Source organism: Acomys russatus, chromosome 1 (genome assembly GCF_903995435.1).
Source record: "Acomys russatus chromosome 1, mAcoRus1.1, whole genome shotgun sequence".
Lineage (NCBI taxonomy): Eukaryota > Metazoa > Chordata > Mammalia > Rodentia > Muridae > Acomys > Acomys russatus.
Genome location: NC_067137.1, coordinates 5,000,714 through 5,020,294, shown reverse-complemented (window position 1 = coordinate 5,020,294; position 19,581 = coordinate 5,000,714). Strand labels below are relative to the sequence as shown.

General features: G+C 45.4%; 1 protein-coding gene across 1 annotated transcript in view; it reads right to left on the bottom strand.

Moving 5' to 3' along the window:
• Positions 1–18,723, bottom strand: part of Lhcgr (luteinizing hormone/choriogonadotropin receptor) — a 50,554-nt gene extending 31,831 nt beyond the window's left edge. Inside the window, exon 1 of the mRNA XM_051156932.1 lies at positions 18,548–18,723. Within this exon, the coding sequence (XP_051012889.1) occupies positions 18,548–18,723 (176 nt within the window). The remainder of the gene's footprint in view (positions 1–18,547) is intronic.
• Between the last annotated feature and the right edge of the window lie 858 nt (positions 18,724–19,581).

Genomic DNA, 19,581 nt, shown 5'->3' with positions numbered 1-19,581 from the left:
AATCAGCGGGTGGCAGAGGGGACACGCTGCCTTCATAAGCGGCTGTGCAAGTTATGCACACCCACCTATAACATTATTTATCCCACATGACAGTAAGACAGCAGAGGGAAAAGGATACTTGCTTTTGGCAACAGAAGACATTGGGTCACAAAGAGATTGAGTAATCCGACGAAGACAACAACCAAGCCGGCTGATCCGGAATGCCCTTTCCTCTGGGCAATATTACACTGAGGGGTGTTCGACTCCTTACCCCCTTGTCTGTTGGAAAGCAGCAGCAGCACACCTTGCCTTTCTTGGAGGCATGCTCTGCCCTTCTCCGTTCCTCTCACAGAGCCACCTACCAGGAGTTTCTTCCTTGGAGATGATGGAGAGGAATTTCAGAAACTTCATCTCTGACAAATGCTTTCACTCGGCCATTTCTTAGAGAACATGTTGAAGGAGCAACGCAAACAAGGTTCTCTAGTTCTGTTCATGAGGAGAGTCACACCGAGCACCCCACCCTACCATTAGTTACCCAGAGCTCTTGGCAAAGCCGGGCCAGTGGAGGGAGAAACCTTCTTGCCATGGCATGTTTGCTTCCTATATTTCTCCTGGAATCATGTCCGCTTGGCTTGCTGATTAAAAACACAGTTTTATTGCTCTCTGCACTGCCATGCCAATAAATTTCCAAAAGAGAAAGCTGTATTCTACTGTACCCTATGCAACATCAATAAAACTGACAGCCAAATTCCGATTCCAGAGCCTTTATTGCTGTGGAGAATGCAGCACAGAACATATTTTGGAGAGTGTTTACACAAAAGCTTCAGCTGATGTCTCCAGAGCTGTTTATTCATGCAAATGGAGCTCACAGCTGAAGCCTCTGGGCACACAGCCTCCTCTTCCAAATGGGAGCAGCGTGCTGTGGTTCCCGCAGGAGCAGTTTGGTTTAGATTTGACCGGGGACGTTGCCTGAGCTCTTGATTGATGGAGGGCTGAGGGCTGAGGAGCAAAGGTTGGACTGAAGTGAGAGGAGCTGAGCTCATACTCTGGCTGTCCCCAGTGCAAGATGAAAATTTCCAGTTGATGTCGATGCTGCAGAACAGGAGAGGCAGCGGAGATGAGAACAAAGAGTCCCCGCCATCCAAAGGACACTGAGTGAAAAGAAGGTGGCTTTGTGGCTGTGACTAGGTCAAGCGAGAGGCCTGGGACCAGAAGATGAGGGGAGACGTGGAGGGAGGAAGAACCTGGTGCTCACGGGCAGATGTGCTCCTTCGAGGCCGGGTGGGGAACAGGGTCCCACAGCTTCGAAATACACTCAGAATGGTTTCCCACTGGCACATATTTTTATTCCAAGATGTCATGTTTTCATTTCTGATTTGTCTTCAGTTGACAGCAGTGCAGTCAAGTGTCTGTTTTCATCTCTGAAAGCACCCATTCGTGATGTGACCCACATTTCTTTTTAAATATTGACCCATAATCATGAGGGACATTGTTACACTTTCACATAAGTGTACCAACACATAATAGGTAGATTGAGTAGTTGGTACATCCACCACCTCAGACACACATCACTTCTTTGTGTTAAAAATTGGGAAACATTAAAAAATCCTCTCTGTTTACCATTTTGAAGCAGTCAATTAGTGTTGCCATAGTTAACATACTGTTATGTAGGAGGGTGTGTTAGCATACTGCCCCAGTCTACCTAGCAACCTATGATGTCATTACCTGCCTGCAACTAGGCATGGTCCTCCCTCCGAGGGTCCTCCCTTCCTGATGGATTCTCCTGTTGGAGTTATTCCTCCCACCTGGCTGTGAAGTCCTCCCTTTCTGATGGATGCCTCAAGTATTTTTTCCATGGTACCAGGGATTTTTAGCAATAAGAACAGTTATCTAAATAAGCCTATGATCCTATTCCCACAAATGCTAAACATTTAAAAATGAAACACATGAGCATACCTTAGGTTTGTTATCAATGGTGGATTAAAAAAAGGGCAGAAGCCAGAAAGGGGGACTAAAAAATTAACTAAAGTGGTCAATGATCGTGTCATCTCAATATAGAAATATGCTTAATTAAGTCCATGTACCCAAGAAGTAAAAGAAGAAAAGATTGTATTTTGATTGGCTGCTTCTTTCTTCCTATTCATTTGCTTATTAAAGTTAGACATACTTTCATTCAAAAAATTTTTGTCACTGTCAGGAACCCCTGTAGTAGGTTAACACAGAGCAGAACTCAAGGAGAAAGGATGAAAAGAGTCCTTCAGGATCAGCACAGGACAGCAGCTCTCAAGGCCAGCATAAAAAAAAAAAAAAAAAAAAGATGCCAGGCACATAGCAGAGGAGGCAAAGGAAGACCCCTTCCTGTTCTGTCTGAAGCACTCCTATGGCATTCCTAACTAAACATGTATCTGCGAGGGAGAGGGATGCAGGGGTGGGGCCCTGGCGATGGAGAACAAGGAAAAGCAGCCACAGAAGGGGCCTTGTGCCTAGATGGCCTTTGGGGCTACCAGACAGCTGCCATGATAAACAAGTGAAGAGATAGAAAAGTTGTTTTTCCACCCTGGCCATTTGGTACTTTCCAAGATGGCCTCAGGGTTGTTGTATTCTATCTGAGAAAAGCCACATCCTCATACCTGTCCCAAGCACCTGACAGCACGTCATGTCCCAAGCTGAGCTCTTGCCCCTCAGGGATAAGATAACTAGTAACCAATCATTTTAAAGGTCAACTAACCAATCATGTTTGTATTAAGTTCTGCATCTGTAAGGGTATTTAAACCCTCCGTCATTACAAAACAGGGTCTTTCCATCTCCCCAGAGTATGGTGGACCCTGACGAATCAGCTTAATAAATCATGGTGGACCCTGATGCTTCAGCTTAATAAATCCCTTTGCTTTTGCATTGACTCGGGACTCTGGCTCTCAATCGGGCTTCCAGGACTAGACTTTGGCAATCAAAGTCTAAAGAAGCAAAGTGTCTAGGATGAGTGAGAGGAACCCAGGGTGTAATGACTAAAATACCTATTTTAGTCATTTAAAAATAGCTTAGCTAGAAACCCCACTACAGCCAAGGCTGCACCTGATAACCAGAACCCAGTGACACCACTCACTCAAGGTAACCAGATACAGCCTTAGAACCCCATGATTCCCACTGGACAGTATACAAGCAGAGGCCAAGAGCTGTTCTGCACATCTGGAGACACCACTTTGATCTGCCCTGTGGCTAGAGAGTCTCCTCAAGATCCTGACCCTCGAAACAGAGACTTCCGTTAGAGACTGCATCTGACTTTCAGCTAAGGTATGTCATCATGTCATCACGCAGGTGAGCAGCCTTGGAGAGATAGGCTTAGGACCATAGTTAGGAGTTTAGAGTGCTGTTGGAGGATGTTTTCAGATGCTGATTTTAGTGCCCTGAGATCTGGTTACTGCTCCAGCACGGCCATTGTTATGAATGGTGAGCCATCTCTATTGATGAGGTGTAAAGAATGTTCCGCAGTTATCCCTGATTGGTTAATAAAGGTGCTGACACCTGTGGCTGGGTGGAAGAGAGAGAGAGGCAGAGTTTAGGTTCCTGGGTTTGGAGTTGTGAGATCATGTGGACAGAGGGCAGAAGATGTAGTAGGAGAGAGAAGAGAAGGAGGAAGTATCTCCATGGCTGGACAGAATAGAATAGGAGCACGAGGTCAAGGGAAATGTGCCATGAGGGAGTCAAAGCTGCCTGGGAGTCATCAGATAAGCAAGTGATTGGCCTTTCTGTAGGTTTAAAGGGATATAGGATTAGAACAGCTCAGAATCTGCCAAGCAGATGAATTAATTCCTTATACAGACTGTGACCCTTGTGTGCTGATCCTCAGGATAATAAAATATACTAATTACACATCAGTGACACAGTGCAGGTGTCACCTGGATCATGACTGGATGCTACTTGCCTGTGCTGTACTGGTAATAAGGACTGCCTCGGCTTTGCCAGCTCTGGGCATGTTTGTACTTATTAATCCAGTTTGTGGGTACCAAGCCACATGCGGGCCCAAGTTGAAGAAGTGGTCTCAGCTCCTCAGGGTTGGAATGAAGCCACTCATAGCCCAAGGATCCTGCAAGTGGCCCATGTCCTGGTTAGTTTTCCTGCCAACTGGAGTCAGCTGCCTCCTTCAGATGGGCCTGTGATCTCGTCTGTGAGAGGCTGTCTTGATGAACAGTTGCTGTGGGAGGGTCTAGCCTACTGTGGGCTGCACCATCCCTAGGAAGCCGACCTGTGCTGTGTGAAGGAGCCAGAGGAGGCGTGCAGAAGCAGAGTTACTTCCTGCCCTTACTTCCTTCAGTGTGGGACCGGTACCTGAAAGTTTAAGCTGACAGAAAACCTCCCCTCCTCATGTTGGTTAGTGTCAGAATGAAATTAAGAGCACTGCAGTTCCTGTAAAGCTATCAGCATGTTTTATTTTTTATTTTTTAAATTAATTAATTTATTCAGATTACATCTCAATTGTTTTCACCTCACTTGTATCCTCCTGTTCCTCCCTCCCTTCCGCTTTATTCCCCTCCCCTACGGGACACAACCATCTCTGGACAGCAGGGAGGCCGTTAGTGCTCACTTCCATGACATGTTTATTCTTGCTTTACCCAATTTCCTTATCCTGTAGTACCCTGTGAACCTCAGACCGGATCTAGGCCATCCTCCCTGTTATCCCAAACACCAGACCCCATTCCTGAGGGAATATTGCTGCCCCAGCACTGTTCCTGCTCTCTGTGTCTACTGTTGCTCCAGCACTGTTCCTGCTCTCTGTGTCCACTGCTGCCCCATCACCGTTCCTGCCTCTGTAGCCACTGCTGCGCCAGGACTGTTCTTGTTCTCTTTCCACTAGGGCCCCAGCACTGTTCTGGCTCTCTGTGTCCACTGCTGCCCCAACACTGTTCCTGTTCTCTGTGTCCACTGCTGTGCTCTCTGTGTCCACTGCTGCTCCTATGATCTGTGTGCACTGCTTCTCACGCCTCTCTCACCCCACCCCCTACCCCCTTGAGTTTAAAAGCAGAGACAGCCTTGGGAGGAGCCAATTTGTCCAGTTCACTGGCTGGTTAACTAGCTCTCAAAATAAGGTTACTTTGGAGAGCACCATTACTGCTCAGGAGGGCTCCAGTGCCCTGCCTTTAAGGAAGCAGATAGATTTAGAAATCCTTAGTTAAGAAGACCTATCAATTGAGATACATTTGAATTATCAAAAGGTCTTTGTTCTACAGAAGGATTCGCTGCAGGGTTCCTTTAAATAGCAAATTCTCTAGGTGAATGGGGGAAAAAAAAGACTTCAACTGACACTTAAAAAGAGAGAGAGAGAGAGAGAGAGAGAGAGAGAGAGAGAGAGAGAGAGAGAGAGAGAGAGAGAGAGAGAGAGTGTTCTGGCTGAAGAAAGCAAATGACAGCTGCAGGGTTCCCTCTGCCCTGAGGTTTCTCAGAGTGCAAGCTGCCTCCCTGGGCAGCCCCACCTCCTGGGACTCTTAGGCTGAGCTCTGCCAGAGGGAGAGGAGGGCCTGAAGAGAAACAGCATTCATCTGGAAGTCCCCACAGCCTGGGTAGAGTCTTTGGTCACCTTTCCGGAGCTCTTACCTTTCCTTTGCCCAGTGTGAGGCAGGAGTGAAATAATTTTATTAACCACCTTCTAACAGTTTAAAACAACCACCCACATTATCCATTCAAGAAAGCTATAAACACATATATTTTCTACAGACATTAGCTTATTATTAGAGCTACGCCTTGCATTTTAAAATGGAGAAAAGGTAGAAGTCAGAGATCAATGCTTTTTCCCCCTAAACTTTTTGTACATAAACTTGTTGCAAAGTGGGCCTGAATATTTAAATTCAAAGAATGCTAATACCTTAGTGTTTATTAAATGAGGCTTTGTTCTACATTTAACAGACACAAGATTTTTCTGCTCTTTTCAGACTGTCTCAGCAATTACAACAAGGCTTCCTTTCACTTGGAATGACACGGGAATGGTTTTCCTCCTTTAAATGTTGAGTATTCTAAGGATGGCGCTACTGAGGTGACTTCATCACTGGCAGAATCTTCACTCTGGTCCCTAGGCTTAGGTTTTTTTGTGGGAGGGAGCTGAGCCCTCTATGTTAGCTCAACATGAGGTAGGTGTAAGTGGGCACCTGCTGGTGAAGCTTCCCGTCAGGGGATCTTGGAGTGGCCCTGGGCTGATGGCCATCTGATGACTACCAGAAACACTTACTGTATTAGGTCCATGAGCCAGGCCAAGGGGCTCCTCTCACGCTATTTGTCTCGGTTCCTCTCTACACAGAGACAGACTCATGCTAGGAAAAGGGCAGTGACATCCTGAAGCATATGATAGTTCAAGGACGAGCTTGATACTGGTCACCACATCTGTGGTCCTGTGTAGTATTCACCAAGAACCAAGTCACCCAGCCATACAGTCTTTTGCTTTTCCTGTGAAAAACTCACCTTCTGAATAAGCCCTTGGTGTTTTTGAGGGTGCACCCTCAGACTTTGATTTGAAAGTGCAGCTAAATTTCTGTTCTTCCTTGAGGCTTTGGAGCAAATGGGATGGTTTCTTTCCTTTCTTTGTCCAGTTCCGGCCCAAGTGATGTCAATGCTTTTAGCACTGCACGTTGTTTGGGAATTTTCCAGGTGTTAATATGTCCTCTCTTCTGTCATTGAGCGCTTCATTTCTGCTGCTTCTGCTGTCATTTAGTCTCTTCTTCCAGCCTCTTTCTTCTCCACTGATCACCTCCTGCCCATTCTTTACTCTTTCTCCATTCCACTTGGATTTCTTCACGCCCTTTCCCCATTATGCACTCGACTGCTCAAATACCTTCTGTGCTGTCCCCTGGCCTAGTAAACTATCAACAAATGGTTAGACTGAGTATACTCATGTCTTAATCTTCATTTGCACTTTTCATATACTAGACATGTACTGTCCAATATGACAGCCACCAGCCCACATTTGGTCAGTCTCCAATTAGCTGAAATTGTGTCTGAATTGTGATGGCTCTCAAGTCTCAAAAACATACTAATTGTTGAAGACTTGGTTAAAAAAAATGTAAAGCATCCCAATAAGTTTTGAATTGCTTGCTAATTTAGATAATATTTTATATATACTGGGTTAAATAGCTTATTAAAGTTCATTTCAGCTTTAGAAAACTTCTTACATGTGGCTATTAGAAAAATTTAAATTGTGCTCATGGCTCACGTCTTCCCTCTGCATAGTGTTTCCCTAGACAAATCTGATTGCTTGTGCTTCTTGAACTTGCCTCGCATGGCCCTGACTTCATTCACATTGCTTCTAACACCTGGCACATCTTCACCCTGCACTACTGGCCAAATTCTGCCCTGACTTATAGGTCCTTGTCAGGCTATGCATCTTCCATTTGTATCTTCCATATGAAACTATATATGCTTTTTCTTTTGAGCAGCATGAGGTGCATGGAACCAAAGAACTCAGCTTCAAATCATACGTTCATTTCAGATCTAAAGAATGCATGTCATCTGCAAAACCTATAATTTTGATATTAAATTTAGAAATCCCAATATAGAGGGCTGGGGAAGAGATAACCAACACTAAGGATGTTTGAAAGTGACTTCTGGAGACCTACTATTTCTATAAGCTTCCTAAATATATATATCCACATAAAGGAGTTTTATTAGAGTTATCCTTCACAGGAGAGATAATATCTATGGTGGTTTGAATAGGAATGGCCACCATAGGCTTTAGTCATCGGAGAATGTAACTGCTTGAAAAGATTGGAAGGATTAGTTGGTGTGGCCTTGTTCCAGTATGTGTGGTCTTTTTAGAGGAAGTATGTCACAGAGCGTGGGCTTTGACATTTCAAAAGCCAATTCCAGGCCCAGTCTCTTTCTTTGTCTCCCTGTTTATAGATCAAGAATGTAAAGCTCTCAGCTCCAGCTCCAGTGCCTGCCTGTCTGCTGCCATGCTCTCTACAATGATGATAATGTACTAACCCTCTGAAACTGTAAGCAACCCTCCCCCAAACTAAATGCTTTTTTAAATATAAGAGTTGCATTGATCACAGTGTCTCTTCATGGCAATAGAATAGTGACCATGACAATGTCTTTCCCGAAGCTATAGTTTGTCAAATGAAAAGTCCAGTGCCAGGTGAGTGTGAGACAGTCCCCTTAAGTTTTTGGTAGGGGTGCCAGGAAGATCCCCCAAATGATAAAGGCCATTGTCACTTTTCTTAGTTGCCCACTATAACTCAGTGATAAGACTGTATTGCTGAAGACACCACACACTTTGGTTGCAGACAATGGAGAAGTCAAAGTTCTGGTAGTAAAAAGTCATCAATGGTCTTACTTAGCTGTAAACTTTATTAATTACAATAATGGCCAGTATGGCAAGATATGACATGGGTGTAATAGTGGTATGAATATTAGAGGTAGCTAACTGCTTCCTGGCTGTATTTAAGGCTCATTCTACAGGAGGAAATGCATGTCTAGTACTATGAACTTGGCTGAGAACACATGGTTGTGGAACTCACAGACTCCTAAGGTGAGTATAGTACCATCATTTTTCCAAATGGGCATAGTATTAAACTTCCCTCCAAATTCTTATCTCTATACAGCTCTCAGACCTTATCAATGAAGTTTCTTTGTCTAGTGGACTGTAGTTGGTGCAGAAACTCATAACTGACCAAAGGGCAGAAAATAAGTGTCATGGCGGTATTCAGAAAGAAATGGGACATCTATATATACCCATCCTCCGACCATCAAGGCTAAGGGACCATTGCAGAAGACAAGAAAGAAGACTAAGTACCAGAAGTTTTGGAGGACCAGAACGAAACAGTGTCTTCTGGACATGACAAGATTGCTATAGCTGAACTCATAGCAGCTGTGATGGTCTGCAGAAGACCTGAGCCAGACTTATCCAGTCAACATTCTAGAATGGAGGAGGGAGAGTCATCAGCCCCAACTCCTGAGGTGCTATTGTCAATTGATGGCTTCTGGAGGAGGGAGTCAGTTCTCTTTAAGGGTGTGGTCCCTGGTGGAGCTCCAGTGGATGAGTGTGTGGGCAGTTCAAATTGAACTTGGCAGGTTATTTATTTATTTATTTATTTATTTTTTAAACATTTTTTATTAATTTATTCATATTACATCTCGATTGTTAGCCCTTCCCCTGTTTCCTCCCATTCTTCCCTCCCTCCCCCTTCCCCCCTTCTCCCCTCCCCTAGGTCTGTGATTGAGGGAGACCTCCTCCCCCTATATATGCTCTTAGAATATCAAGTCTCTTCTTGGTAACTTGCTATCCGTCCTCTGAGTGCCACCAGGTCTCCCCATCCAGGGGACATGGTCAGAAAAGGGGCACCAGAGTTCGTGTGAGAGTCATATCTCACTCTCCACTCAACGGTGGAGAATATCCTGTTCGTCGGCTAGGTCTTAGTAGGGGTTCGAAGCTTACTGCCTATATTTTCCTTGGCTGGTGCCTTAGTTTGAGGAGGACCCCAGGACCCAGATCTGCCTGTCATAAAGTTCTTCTTGTAGGTATTTATTTATTTTTTAAGTGAGGTTGTGAAGCTGGCAAGGGGTATGGGGAAGTGATCTGAGAGGAGTTAGGGGGAGGAGGGGGAATATGATCAAAATACATCATATGCAATTCCCAAAGAATTAATAAAATAGTATATTAAAAATTGTATATAATCCTAATTCAACACATAGTACAGGACAGGAACTCTTTACCACATGCTTTTGTTCACAGCTTTTCACTGTGACAGACTGAACCTAGCTGGACTATACCTCAGGGCAACTTCACTTTCTTGGCAGGGGCCGCTGTGGGTAGGTTCGACAATTTGGAGTTGAGTTTTCCGTTTGTGCTGGGTCCCTCTTAAGTCTATAACATACATGTCACTTATTTTTCACTTTGCCCCTCCACTGGTTAGGGATCGCACAACTGACTGGAGAGGCGAGCAGCCCCATTGGGTACTTTTCTCTTAGACTCAGCTCTTAGAAGCCTCACTTGATAGCCTTTTAGGGAGATGACAAAGAACAACTTCCCACGAAATGTTTTGACTCTAGGGAGCCACTTTGAGAGTTCGCATTTGCTCATTGATTTAAAAAAATTCCAGCTGGTTGGAACTTCCCCAGTGGGAAACGTAGCTTGAGTGACTTGCCTCTAAGATGGCCATTTCCAGAGCACCTAGGAAGCTCCTGCAAGGAGTTTATGAAAAATCCTGTGAACGAAGATGTTAAGAAGATTCTGTGGATAATGGCTATTCCAAGTCATTTGTGCAACAACTAAATTAAAAATATAAAGCCTCAGAGGAAAATGGTAAACACATCTAAGCCTTTACTCAAAATCCATTTAAAGTTTTCTAAAGACACACAGCAAAATAACTCAGTGTGCCCTCTAAACTAGAATTCTTCCAGCAATAATATAACATGACAAGAATAACTCTGGCAAATGAAACTACATGTTGAGTTCTCCCCAGGGAATGTCTGTCTCATCTGTAATGATTTCTCAAAAATATTTCTCAGAGGTAGAGAATATTAGGTTGTCAGGGCAGCAACCCCATAGTTATGCTTTGGGAAGCTTGGTCATTCATTAAAAGCTTTTTGTTCCCGACACTTCAAAACGTCTTTTCCCCTCTTTTTCTTTGGAACTGAACATGTATGTACTGTCTGTAGCTGATATGCCAAATACTGTTAATCAATCTGAGATTAGAATTGAAATTCTTGAAATTACAAAATTCAACTTGGTGAACTAGCCATTCACCAGGGCTTCCTTGCTCCTTTGGCTAGAAAAGACAGTTCCCATTTCTGAGCTCCATCACGATTATGATCTTCATCTGGTTAGTAAGCACCTGCATTCCTGTCAGGTGTCTGAGCATTGTCCTTCTCATGTGACCAGAAGATGGGGTTCCTGAAGGGCAGAGCACTGGGGTCTCTGAACTCTATGTTTCAGTGCAGGTAGATCCTGAGTGCTCAACAAATCTGACCTGAACATATTTTGTGTCTAGCCTGAGGCCTGGGGATGACAAATGAGGAAAGAAGAGTACTAAAAAGAGCCCTGGCTGTCCTATGGGGCAGCTGAGCCTGAAAGCAGCGCAGACCTGGAGAGGGATATTTCAGAGGCGGTGCAGGCTGGGTTGTCAGAATATTAGACTCCAGGCAATAATGAACTCCGTTATTTTTGAGATTTTAACGTATTCGCCTCCCAGGTTGAGCGGAACCAGTGGGTCATTTTCTCTAATGAATAACTCCCAGGCACAAAGCTGTTCTGTCAGGCTTGGCCCTTGGATGATAGATAATTGCTGTACAGCTTTATATCTAGGCTGTGGGGGATTTTGCTCTTCCTGCCTTGTCAATTTGTTACGACAATATTTTGTCATTATGTTAAATCTCGATTTTTCTAGTACTCTTGGCTCTGTTGCCGTGCTTACCCTCTTCACACAGAGCCCCACTCAGAGGCAAGAGCCATTACAGTCTCTTTATAAAAGGCACAGGATTTTACTGTTAGGCCAAACATGCAGTGAAAATTAGGGGAGAAAGCCTGTGTTAGAGCCTGGACTGCCCAGGATTGTCATCTCCATCAATCAGACCACGCCGGGGCTGTGCCACACTCTGCTGTATCACCTCAGAACGCCCCTTCCCTGCAGCTGCTGATGGCCGTGAGAAGTTGGGGGGACCCAGGAGTAACCTCAAGGCCACTACAGTAAGGGCAGCTGTAACAGCAGCAATAGGACCAAGCCTTCCTTCCGCAAGTTGTGTTTCGTTTGTGACCTGGGCTTTTTTGAATTTGGCCTGAGTGGTGTTAAACCAGTATCATTCAAGGCCACATGCAGAACAGCTGTGAGCAGTTTGCTGCCTGGGAGGCGTGCCATCTCCCAATTGTGTGGAAGCTGAAAAAAATGAAGACTTAACAGAGGAGCTGCTAAAACCTGCTCACAGGCCAGAGCCAGTGGAATTCTGCTAATTCCCTCCTCTCCTCTCCTCTCCTCTCCTCTCCTCTCCTCTCCTCTCCTCTCCCCTCTCTTCTCTTCTCAAACCAAACAAACCAAAAATTAAGAAACAACTCCCCCCAAAGTTCTGATAGGAAAGTTGCTTATCTTCATTAAAATCTGCATTTTTTTTCCTCAAACCAAGAGAAAGAGAAAGTTCAGGCACAGAGAATATCAGTTCCAAGGAGCCAGAACAGTTCTGTTTTAAGTGAGCAACAAGGCCTCTTGCTATGGTCCTGATTCACCTGCCTTGGGAACAGCTAGAGTTACAGGTTAAGGCCTTGAGGCCTGTCACTTTGGGAGACGGCATTTTGGAAAGAAATTTGTGTCACCTTATGGTAAGAAATGAAGGCTGGGGCTGGAGATTTGGATCAGTGGTTAGGACTGCTTTCTGCTCTTGTAGAGTTTGATTCCTAGCACCCCATAATAGCTCACAACCAGTCATCTGTAATTCCAGTTCCAGGGATCTGATATTTTCTTCTGGCTTCATTGGGCACCTGGCATCCATGTGGCACGTATACATACATGTAAGCAAACACTCATATATACAAAATAAAGATAAAGCATTTTTAAAAATTTATTCTCTTTCTCCTCTCTCCTTCCTTCTCTTCTCTCTCTCTCTCTCTCTCTCTCTCTCTCTGAGTTTACGTGTACTATATGCATTCAAATGCTCACAGAGGCCAGAGGGTGTCAGAACTCCTAGAACTGCAGTTGCAGACAGTTGTGAACTGCCTGGTATAGGTGCTGGGAACCATCCTTGGGTTCTCTGCAAAAGCAGTATGTGCTGTTAACTGCAATGTCATCTCTTTAGCCCCAAATAAATAACATAAAAATTAAAAAAAATAAATGAAGGCCAACTAATGGGCTTGGAAGCAGTTAATAGTAGGTGAGTGACCAGAAATGAGCTCTGAATTGACAGCGTTTAGACTTAAACAATGAGAAGCCTTGAAAGCCCAAGGAATTACTGTTTTCTAAGCAAGGATCTATTCCCAGGCCCAAAGGGATTCTTATGTAATCCAGTTGGATCCTGTGCTTTTCATTGAGATTTTAGGAGCTGGTTGTGTTTTAGTGTTCTGCTAGGGGGCATCATTTGCTTTCTTTAAAAGGATGATTTTCAAAAGCAAAGTTTGGTTCTCCCACAGCTTGGTACAAGGAAACTATTTATCATCTCAACCGGTTGTGAGAGCTGTGTTCAAAGCATGGCTGTACAGGCTGTCAAAAGGCTACAGGAAGTCCAAGTTCTCCCAGGAGCTTGGAAAGCTTTCTCTTCTCTTTTATGGGTACTTTCATGTGACCTGGTTGCTGGTGTTCCCTGCTCTGGGACCTATGTGTCCCAATTCATTTGCCTTGATGTTATTAATTTTCTTTTTAATGGCTTCTGGGATAGCAACCAAAGATGAAAACAATTTAGATGAGTATAGTCATATGAATAAGTGGTAGATCCCCCTCCCCCAACCTCTTGTTCTAGTGATTGGTTGACTGACAGATTGCAAATTGCAAGGCAAGTTCTCATGCCTGCCAGGCAAGCGCTGTCAGGGACTTATACTCCCAGCCAGGCCTTGCTTCTCTGGAGATAGAGATGCTATTTACCATTCAAAGGGCAGACAGAGAGCCAGGAGCTTGCAGGATCTGGATACTAACACAACAGAAAGACACAAAGAACTCCTCTGACTGCCCATAGCACCCTCGCTGCTGCTGTCCTTGAGTAGATGGAGGTTTAGGAAGTGATGTTTAGTTGCGGCATGAGTTCGCATATGCTCCTTTTGCATTGATTTATTGTTCTATTCATCTACCTACTAAGGTCTCTCAGGCTGGCTTTGTACTCACCATATAAGCGAGCTCGACCTTGAATTCCTGGACACAGGACCATCCTCCTGCCTTGGGTTCTTGAGTGCTGGGATTGTAGACATACACTGCCACACCCAGCCTGTCTACTTAATTCAATCATCCTTAGCTTGATTAATACTTTAATCAACAGAATGTCTATGGCATGCTAGGAATCGTAAGTTAAGTAAGACTTCTTCAAATGGTTCTTAGTCCATTGGAAATCAAAAGCTTAGAGGAGATTTGCCCTCAGAAGGTGGCTGTATTATGGCTTGTCATAATTTGGGAGGACAGAACCACTGGCATCTAGTGATCAGCAATTGGGATGCTGGCCAACAGTACACCACAACAAACCACCAATGTCCCCAAATGTCAAAGTGCCGAGGTTCAAACACCCACTCTACTACAGAAGGCACACTTGAACCAATGGTAAAATATGGAAGAAAGATGTGAGAACAGGATACCAAGGCAAGTATGCAGAGGCTGGGGCTGTGTGTGTGTGTGTGTGTATGAGTGTCCATGAGTGTATATGTGAGTGTATGTGCATGCATATGTGCTGTGTGTGTGTGTGTGTGTGTATGACTGTATGAGTGTCCATGAGTGTATATGTGAGTGTATGTGCATGCATATGTGCTCTGTGTGTGTGTGTGTGTGTGTGTGTGTGTGTGTGTGTGTGTGTGTGTGTGCATAGCAAGCATGATAAAGGCTTCAAGGGGAAGGGATTACTAATCATTGTTTGTACTTATCTCTTTGTAAGCAAGCACCAAACAATCACTTGAATCAATCAACTGTACAACATTTTGTACAGTCCCCTGGTAGTTAATCAAGATTTCTGATGACTTTCCATTTTCCTTAAAACAAAACAAAACAAAACAAAAAAAACCAACCTTTTTTTTCTCCAATGGGTCTGAGAGAGGGAGGAACTCACTCAGCTTTGTTCTCCCCCTCCCCCCCCACCCCAAGCCAGACCCCTCTAGTGGAACCTGTAGTTCTTGCATATATTTCCTCCTCCTTGGCCCACAAAGCCTTGTTCTGGAGAACTCAGTCAGCCATGCGTCACTGATCTCAAAGTTCCTTAGAGCCTCATGTCATCTCTGTTCTCCTACACTAGTCTACTGGGTGAGTTTCCCCCTTGATCAGCACCTTAGAACAGAGCTACAGACCCCACATGTGCCTGCTGTCACCCACTGCACTGATGCTATGCCTGACCCTGACCCCGCCTGGGGTGGTGGTGAGAGAGTGACAGATGCTCACCTCCCAGGCACACTGGACCAGTGGGTTCTCACGTTTTCTCCTTACAGAGTCTCTGCATTGTGCCATAAGTGAGCATCCAGAAGCTTACTCTCTGTTAAGTAGGCACAACATGCAAAAAATAAATTGCTACAATTATTATTAGCATTTACTTACTTACAGGTTTTCAGAAGCTGTTTCCATATCAAGCAGATCAACCTTTCTGTTGTCATAGAGACAAAGATCTTTATATAACTATGTGCAAGGTGAGAGTTCTCCCTGCCCCCAACCAGTTGCTTAGAGCTAATAAGAAGAAAGGAAAGGGAAAAATTTAAATTATTTTTTCCATTTACCACCCCTCACTAAAACAAATGAAAATGTAGGAGGCTGCTTTTTGTGTCACAGTTTAGGTTTTAAACACTTATGTCTTTAATGAGAAATGGAAGGGGAGGAAAAATATGAATAATTTGAACAATGCCATTTTGAAAAATTGCCAGCAGCGGGTTGTCAGTGATAAGCAATTATCATTCATGCACCTTTTTGTTCTTTTAAAACCTAATAGTGAACTTCAGACAAAGGGCTTAGAAGGCAGAGTTTTCAGGATCTGAAATGCCTAAAGCACAGTTGTATCTACTGAGGGAGACTGATGACTTCTGAGGTACTTTGAGGTACTCTCTTCCTCGCACCTCCACAGCCTGGCTGGCCCCTTCCCTCTGCAAAGCTTAACCCTACATACATATGCCAGACCACAGCTCCCTTCTGGATGTCTTACGTCAAAAGCTCAGCTCTCTTCTTTTTATTAGTGTCTAAGAATTCATTACCCAGAGCATTTTCTTGTCTTGTGATGATTTTTTTTATTGCTTTATTCATTTCTCATCACAAATGATAAATCTATGATGGGCTAACAGTCTAAGGCCCTGTGCTTTCTCCATCCTTTGCTTCAGGACTGAGTTACACCTTGTACCCACACGCCTTCTTTCTTCAGCACACAGACTAACTCTTTCCTTAAGTTTTCAGACTGGTGCTTTCATCCTTTTCCAGTTGATAGCTCACGTTAACATATATGTCCTCCCTCCTCCCTCTTCCCTCCTCCCTGATGTCCTCTGCCTGTCATTCTCTATGAAATCCTTCCTCTATCCTTCCTTGATGAAAAAAAACATGGAACAAAACCTTCCATTGTCCTCATTGGTTCACATCTGTCTCTGAGTTTGGGCTTTTTAATTTTATGCTTCCTTCTTCTTCTTCTTCTTCCAATAAATAGGCATATGTATGGAGGAGGTGAAGGAGAAGGGACACATACAGCTGGAGGAAGTTTATGCCACTACGAAGAGAGGTCTCTGGAGATCTCTCGGAGTTTCTGTTTCAGTATGATGGGCAGAGCCTGAGATCCAAGTGTATCCTGGAGAGGCTCCTGTTGTTGGCCCATGTTCACATTTGGAGAGACATTGTTTCAAAGTGACAATCTTCCTGTCTTTTCATATGCATCTGTTTTTACATGGATGTTGGACTCTCAGTGTTGTTCCTGCAGTGGCTCTACCTTCACAGAGTTTTCAGCTGAAGGACAAAGCCTCCTCTCAGTCACCTGGTCACCAGGAGGCATGACCTTGTAAGAGTTCCCGTGCTTGCTGTGGGACTTTCTAATGTCTAGGAGAGGATGCTCTCAGTGGGGGATGCTAAGGTAGGACCTGTGGAGGATGCTGAGGAGTCTTTAGGATCCCTCATGGATAGTAAGGGGCTTCCAAGCCCTTATAACCAACTCCTAAGATCCAGAATTAGACGCTGTAGTTTGATTGTCCCTGCCTCCCGCCTAGCCATACTGAGCACTGCAACCATCATAAAGGCTTGCTGAAACCATGCTGTGGGACAGCGAAGTAGTGTCTTGTATTTTTTACTTCAGCTTTCTTCAGGGGAGGGACCTGCCAGGGGTCCCCTCCTGAGGACATGTCAACAAGCTAGGACTTGGTTCACCTATTTCTTCTCCATCTTCCTCTATTGGCAGTTTCCACCTGGTACTGATGGTGAAGCAATTCTTTTAATTAAAGGAAACATCATTTTCTTAGAAAGACAGACAACTGCAGAAAGGTAATTAGTAATGTTTCTCTAGAGGGATATGGAGCAAGGCATCCCCATGCACTTAGATCTCAAGAGTCTTCTAAAGTGAAAGCTCCAGGCATACAAGAAAGGCTGCTAGTGACACAGCCACTTACAGGAGCAAGGCAGGAGGCTTGTCACGGAAGGGCAAGCCAGAACTTGGGAAGCAGGTCCCATGGATTTGTTGATTGATTGAAACAAATCCTATCAGCATGGTCATCACCTTCAGGGAATAGAGCTGACAAGATAATTAATGGAAGCTAATTAATAGAAACCCTCTACCCTTAACTGTTTCTCTCGACCACAGCTTTTCCTAGAAGGTGATTAACTTGTCCACAGGGAACAGACCAAGTGCTCAGGGAAGTTGTCACAGACAGGCTGCTGGCCTCTAAAAGGGGGAATGTATCGGTTCTCATAATGTATCTTCTCACAGGGAAGATGTCCAGCAGCCTGGCACATTTGTGGTACCCCACCTACATCCTTTAGTGGTTTTCTTGAGGTTTATGTCATGTAACATAAAATCCACCCACTTCAAATGTACAATGCCATGGTTTCGGGATGCTTACGTGAAGCCATTACCACAATCCAATTTTAGAAAAAAGTTCACCATCTCTAACCTTACGGCTGCTCCCAGACGTTCCTCAGCCCCAGGGAACAACTAACCTACCCACCTTCCCTCCATCTGGCATTTCCACACGCAACACGAGGAACCCTTTTCTAATGGAAGGATGTTTGGGATCTTAGTATGAGTGGCCCCTCCTGACATCATCCCGTGACTTCAGGGCCTTCCTGTGCTTGCTGATGCTTGCAGTAGATTTGTCACTTATGTGGGTGGCACACCAGAAGTCAGGTAACAGGCTCTTCTTTCACTGCTTAGCTACTCAGACTGAGAGCCAGGTGATGTAAAACTGCCCCACAGCCACAGGAGACCTCTCTCTGCAGCTGCCAGAAGGTCTGGTGTGTTGGGTACCCCTCCTTCACCCATATTCTCTGCCTGCTCAGTCCTGATTTGTCGCCTGGTGGCCGGAGGCGAGATTGCTGGTATCCCTGATGACAAATCAGGACACCCCTGGCCCTAGTGCCTGAGCACTTGGCTCTTAGATACCGCGGGCATAGAGCCCACAGCAACCTTCCTAGACTTGGCTGGCCAAGGCTCCGAACCATTCAGACTGCCCAGGCAGAGAATATGGGGGAAAGAGGGGGACTCAAATCACCAGACCTTCAGGCAGCTGCAGAGAGAGGTCTCCTGTGGCTTTGGGGGCAGTTTTATATCACCTGCCTCAGTTTCCCCCATGGGGCTAGTGCAGGTCTGGGCTGTAAAGGGTAAGTAAAGATAGTCTCAAGCTCTGCGTCCTCGTCTCCCGGAAGGATGAGAAGTTTACTATGATGAAAAGTTCTGTCCTGCTTTCCAACAAAGGGTCCCAACATCAAGTAGCAAAAGGTAGCGACCTGGGGCACGGTGTACTCACAGTCGGGTGAGGCCGGCTCCAGGGCCTGGGCAACGCAGGGCGCCATCTGGTGCGCAGTCGCAGGGCTCGGGGCAGCGCGACCCTGACAGCTCTCGGGACTGCCCAGGTGCCGGCTTCAGCATCAGCGTTGCCAGCACCAGCAGCAGCAGTCTCAGCATAGGGGCGAGCCTCCCCATGGCCCGCCAGCCTGAGTGTGAGCTTCAGTGGCTGGACTAGTATGCTGGACCGCCCGGGGGGCCTCCCACCCCCTCTGCCCGCCCCTCTGCCTGCCTTCCCACCCGCCTACTCCAGCCCTCCCTTTTCACCACGTGCCCTTGGCGAGTCCCTGCTCTCCTTGACCTGGGACTGTGGCCAGCGACTCCATCGCTGTTTTCCTATGACCTGTCCTCTATCTAAACCTGCAAATGAGCTGCGGGTTAGAACATAGGGTGATGTGGTAAGCGAGGAGTGAAAAGTAGGGAGCTCTGGACTGCCCTGCCATGGGCCTCAAGGAAATCTTTCTTGGTTCCATAAATGAGAGGTTGCTGTCCACATCCACATCAGAAGAGTGAAGATGCCAGGTCCGCTGTGTTTTAGCCCCAGGCTCCGCTTCTCCACACTTGAAGTACAAGTAATCTCTCCCCTCTCCGCTTCCCTAGTGATCCCTTTCGGCTTTTCTTGGTTGTAACTGTTCTTCTCCTCAGCATAGCTCTTCGGCTCTGTCCTCAGTCTCCCCACTGTACTGTGAGGCCCCTGAGAGCAGAATCCAGTTTGGATTTACTTTGTGTTCTGTCTTTAATTAATAAGTTTGCAATGTCTGACCTCAGTGGGTGTCCAATATACTTTAAGACTTTATGAGATGGCCCGTCCCACATCATGTGTCACATCAGACTCCCAGGGCATTTACGGTAAGAACTCCTATCACCCACCTGCCTCAGGGCATTTACGGTAAGAACTCCTATCACCCACCTGCCTCATACCAATATAAAACCGGGCTATATGGCCTGTGAGTCCAAACCCTGTGGAAAGAAGACCCAGTCTTAGAGCAACCCTGG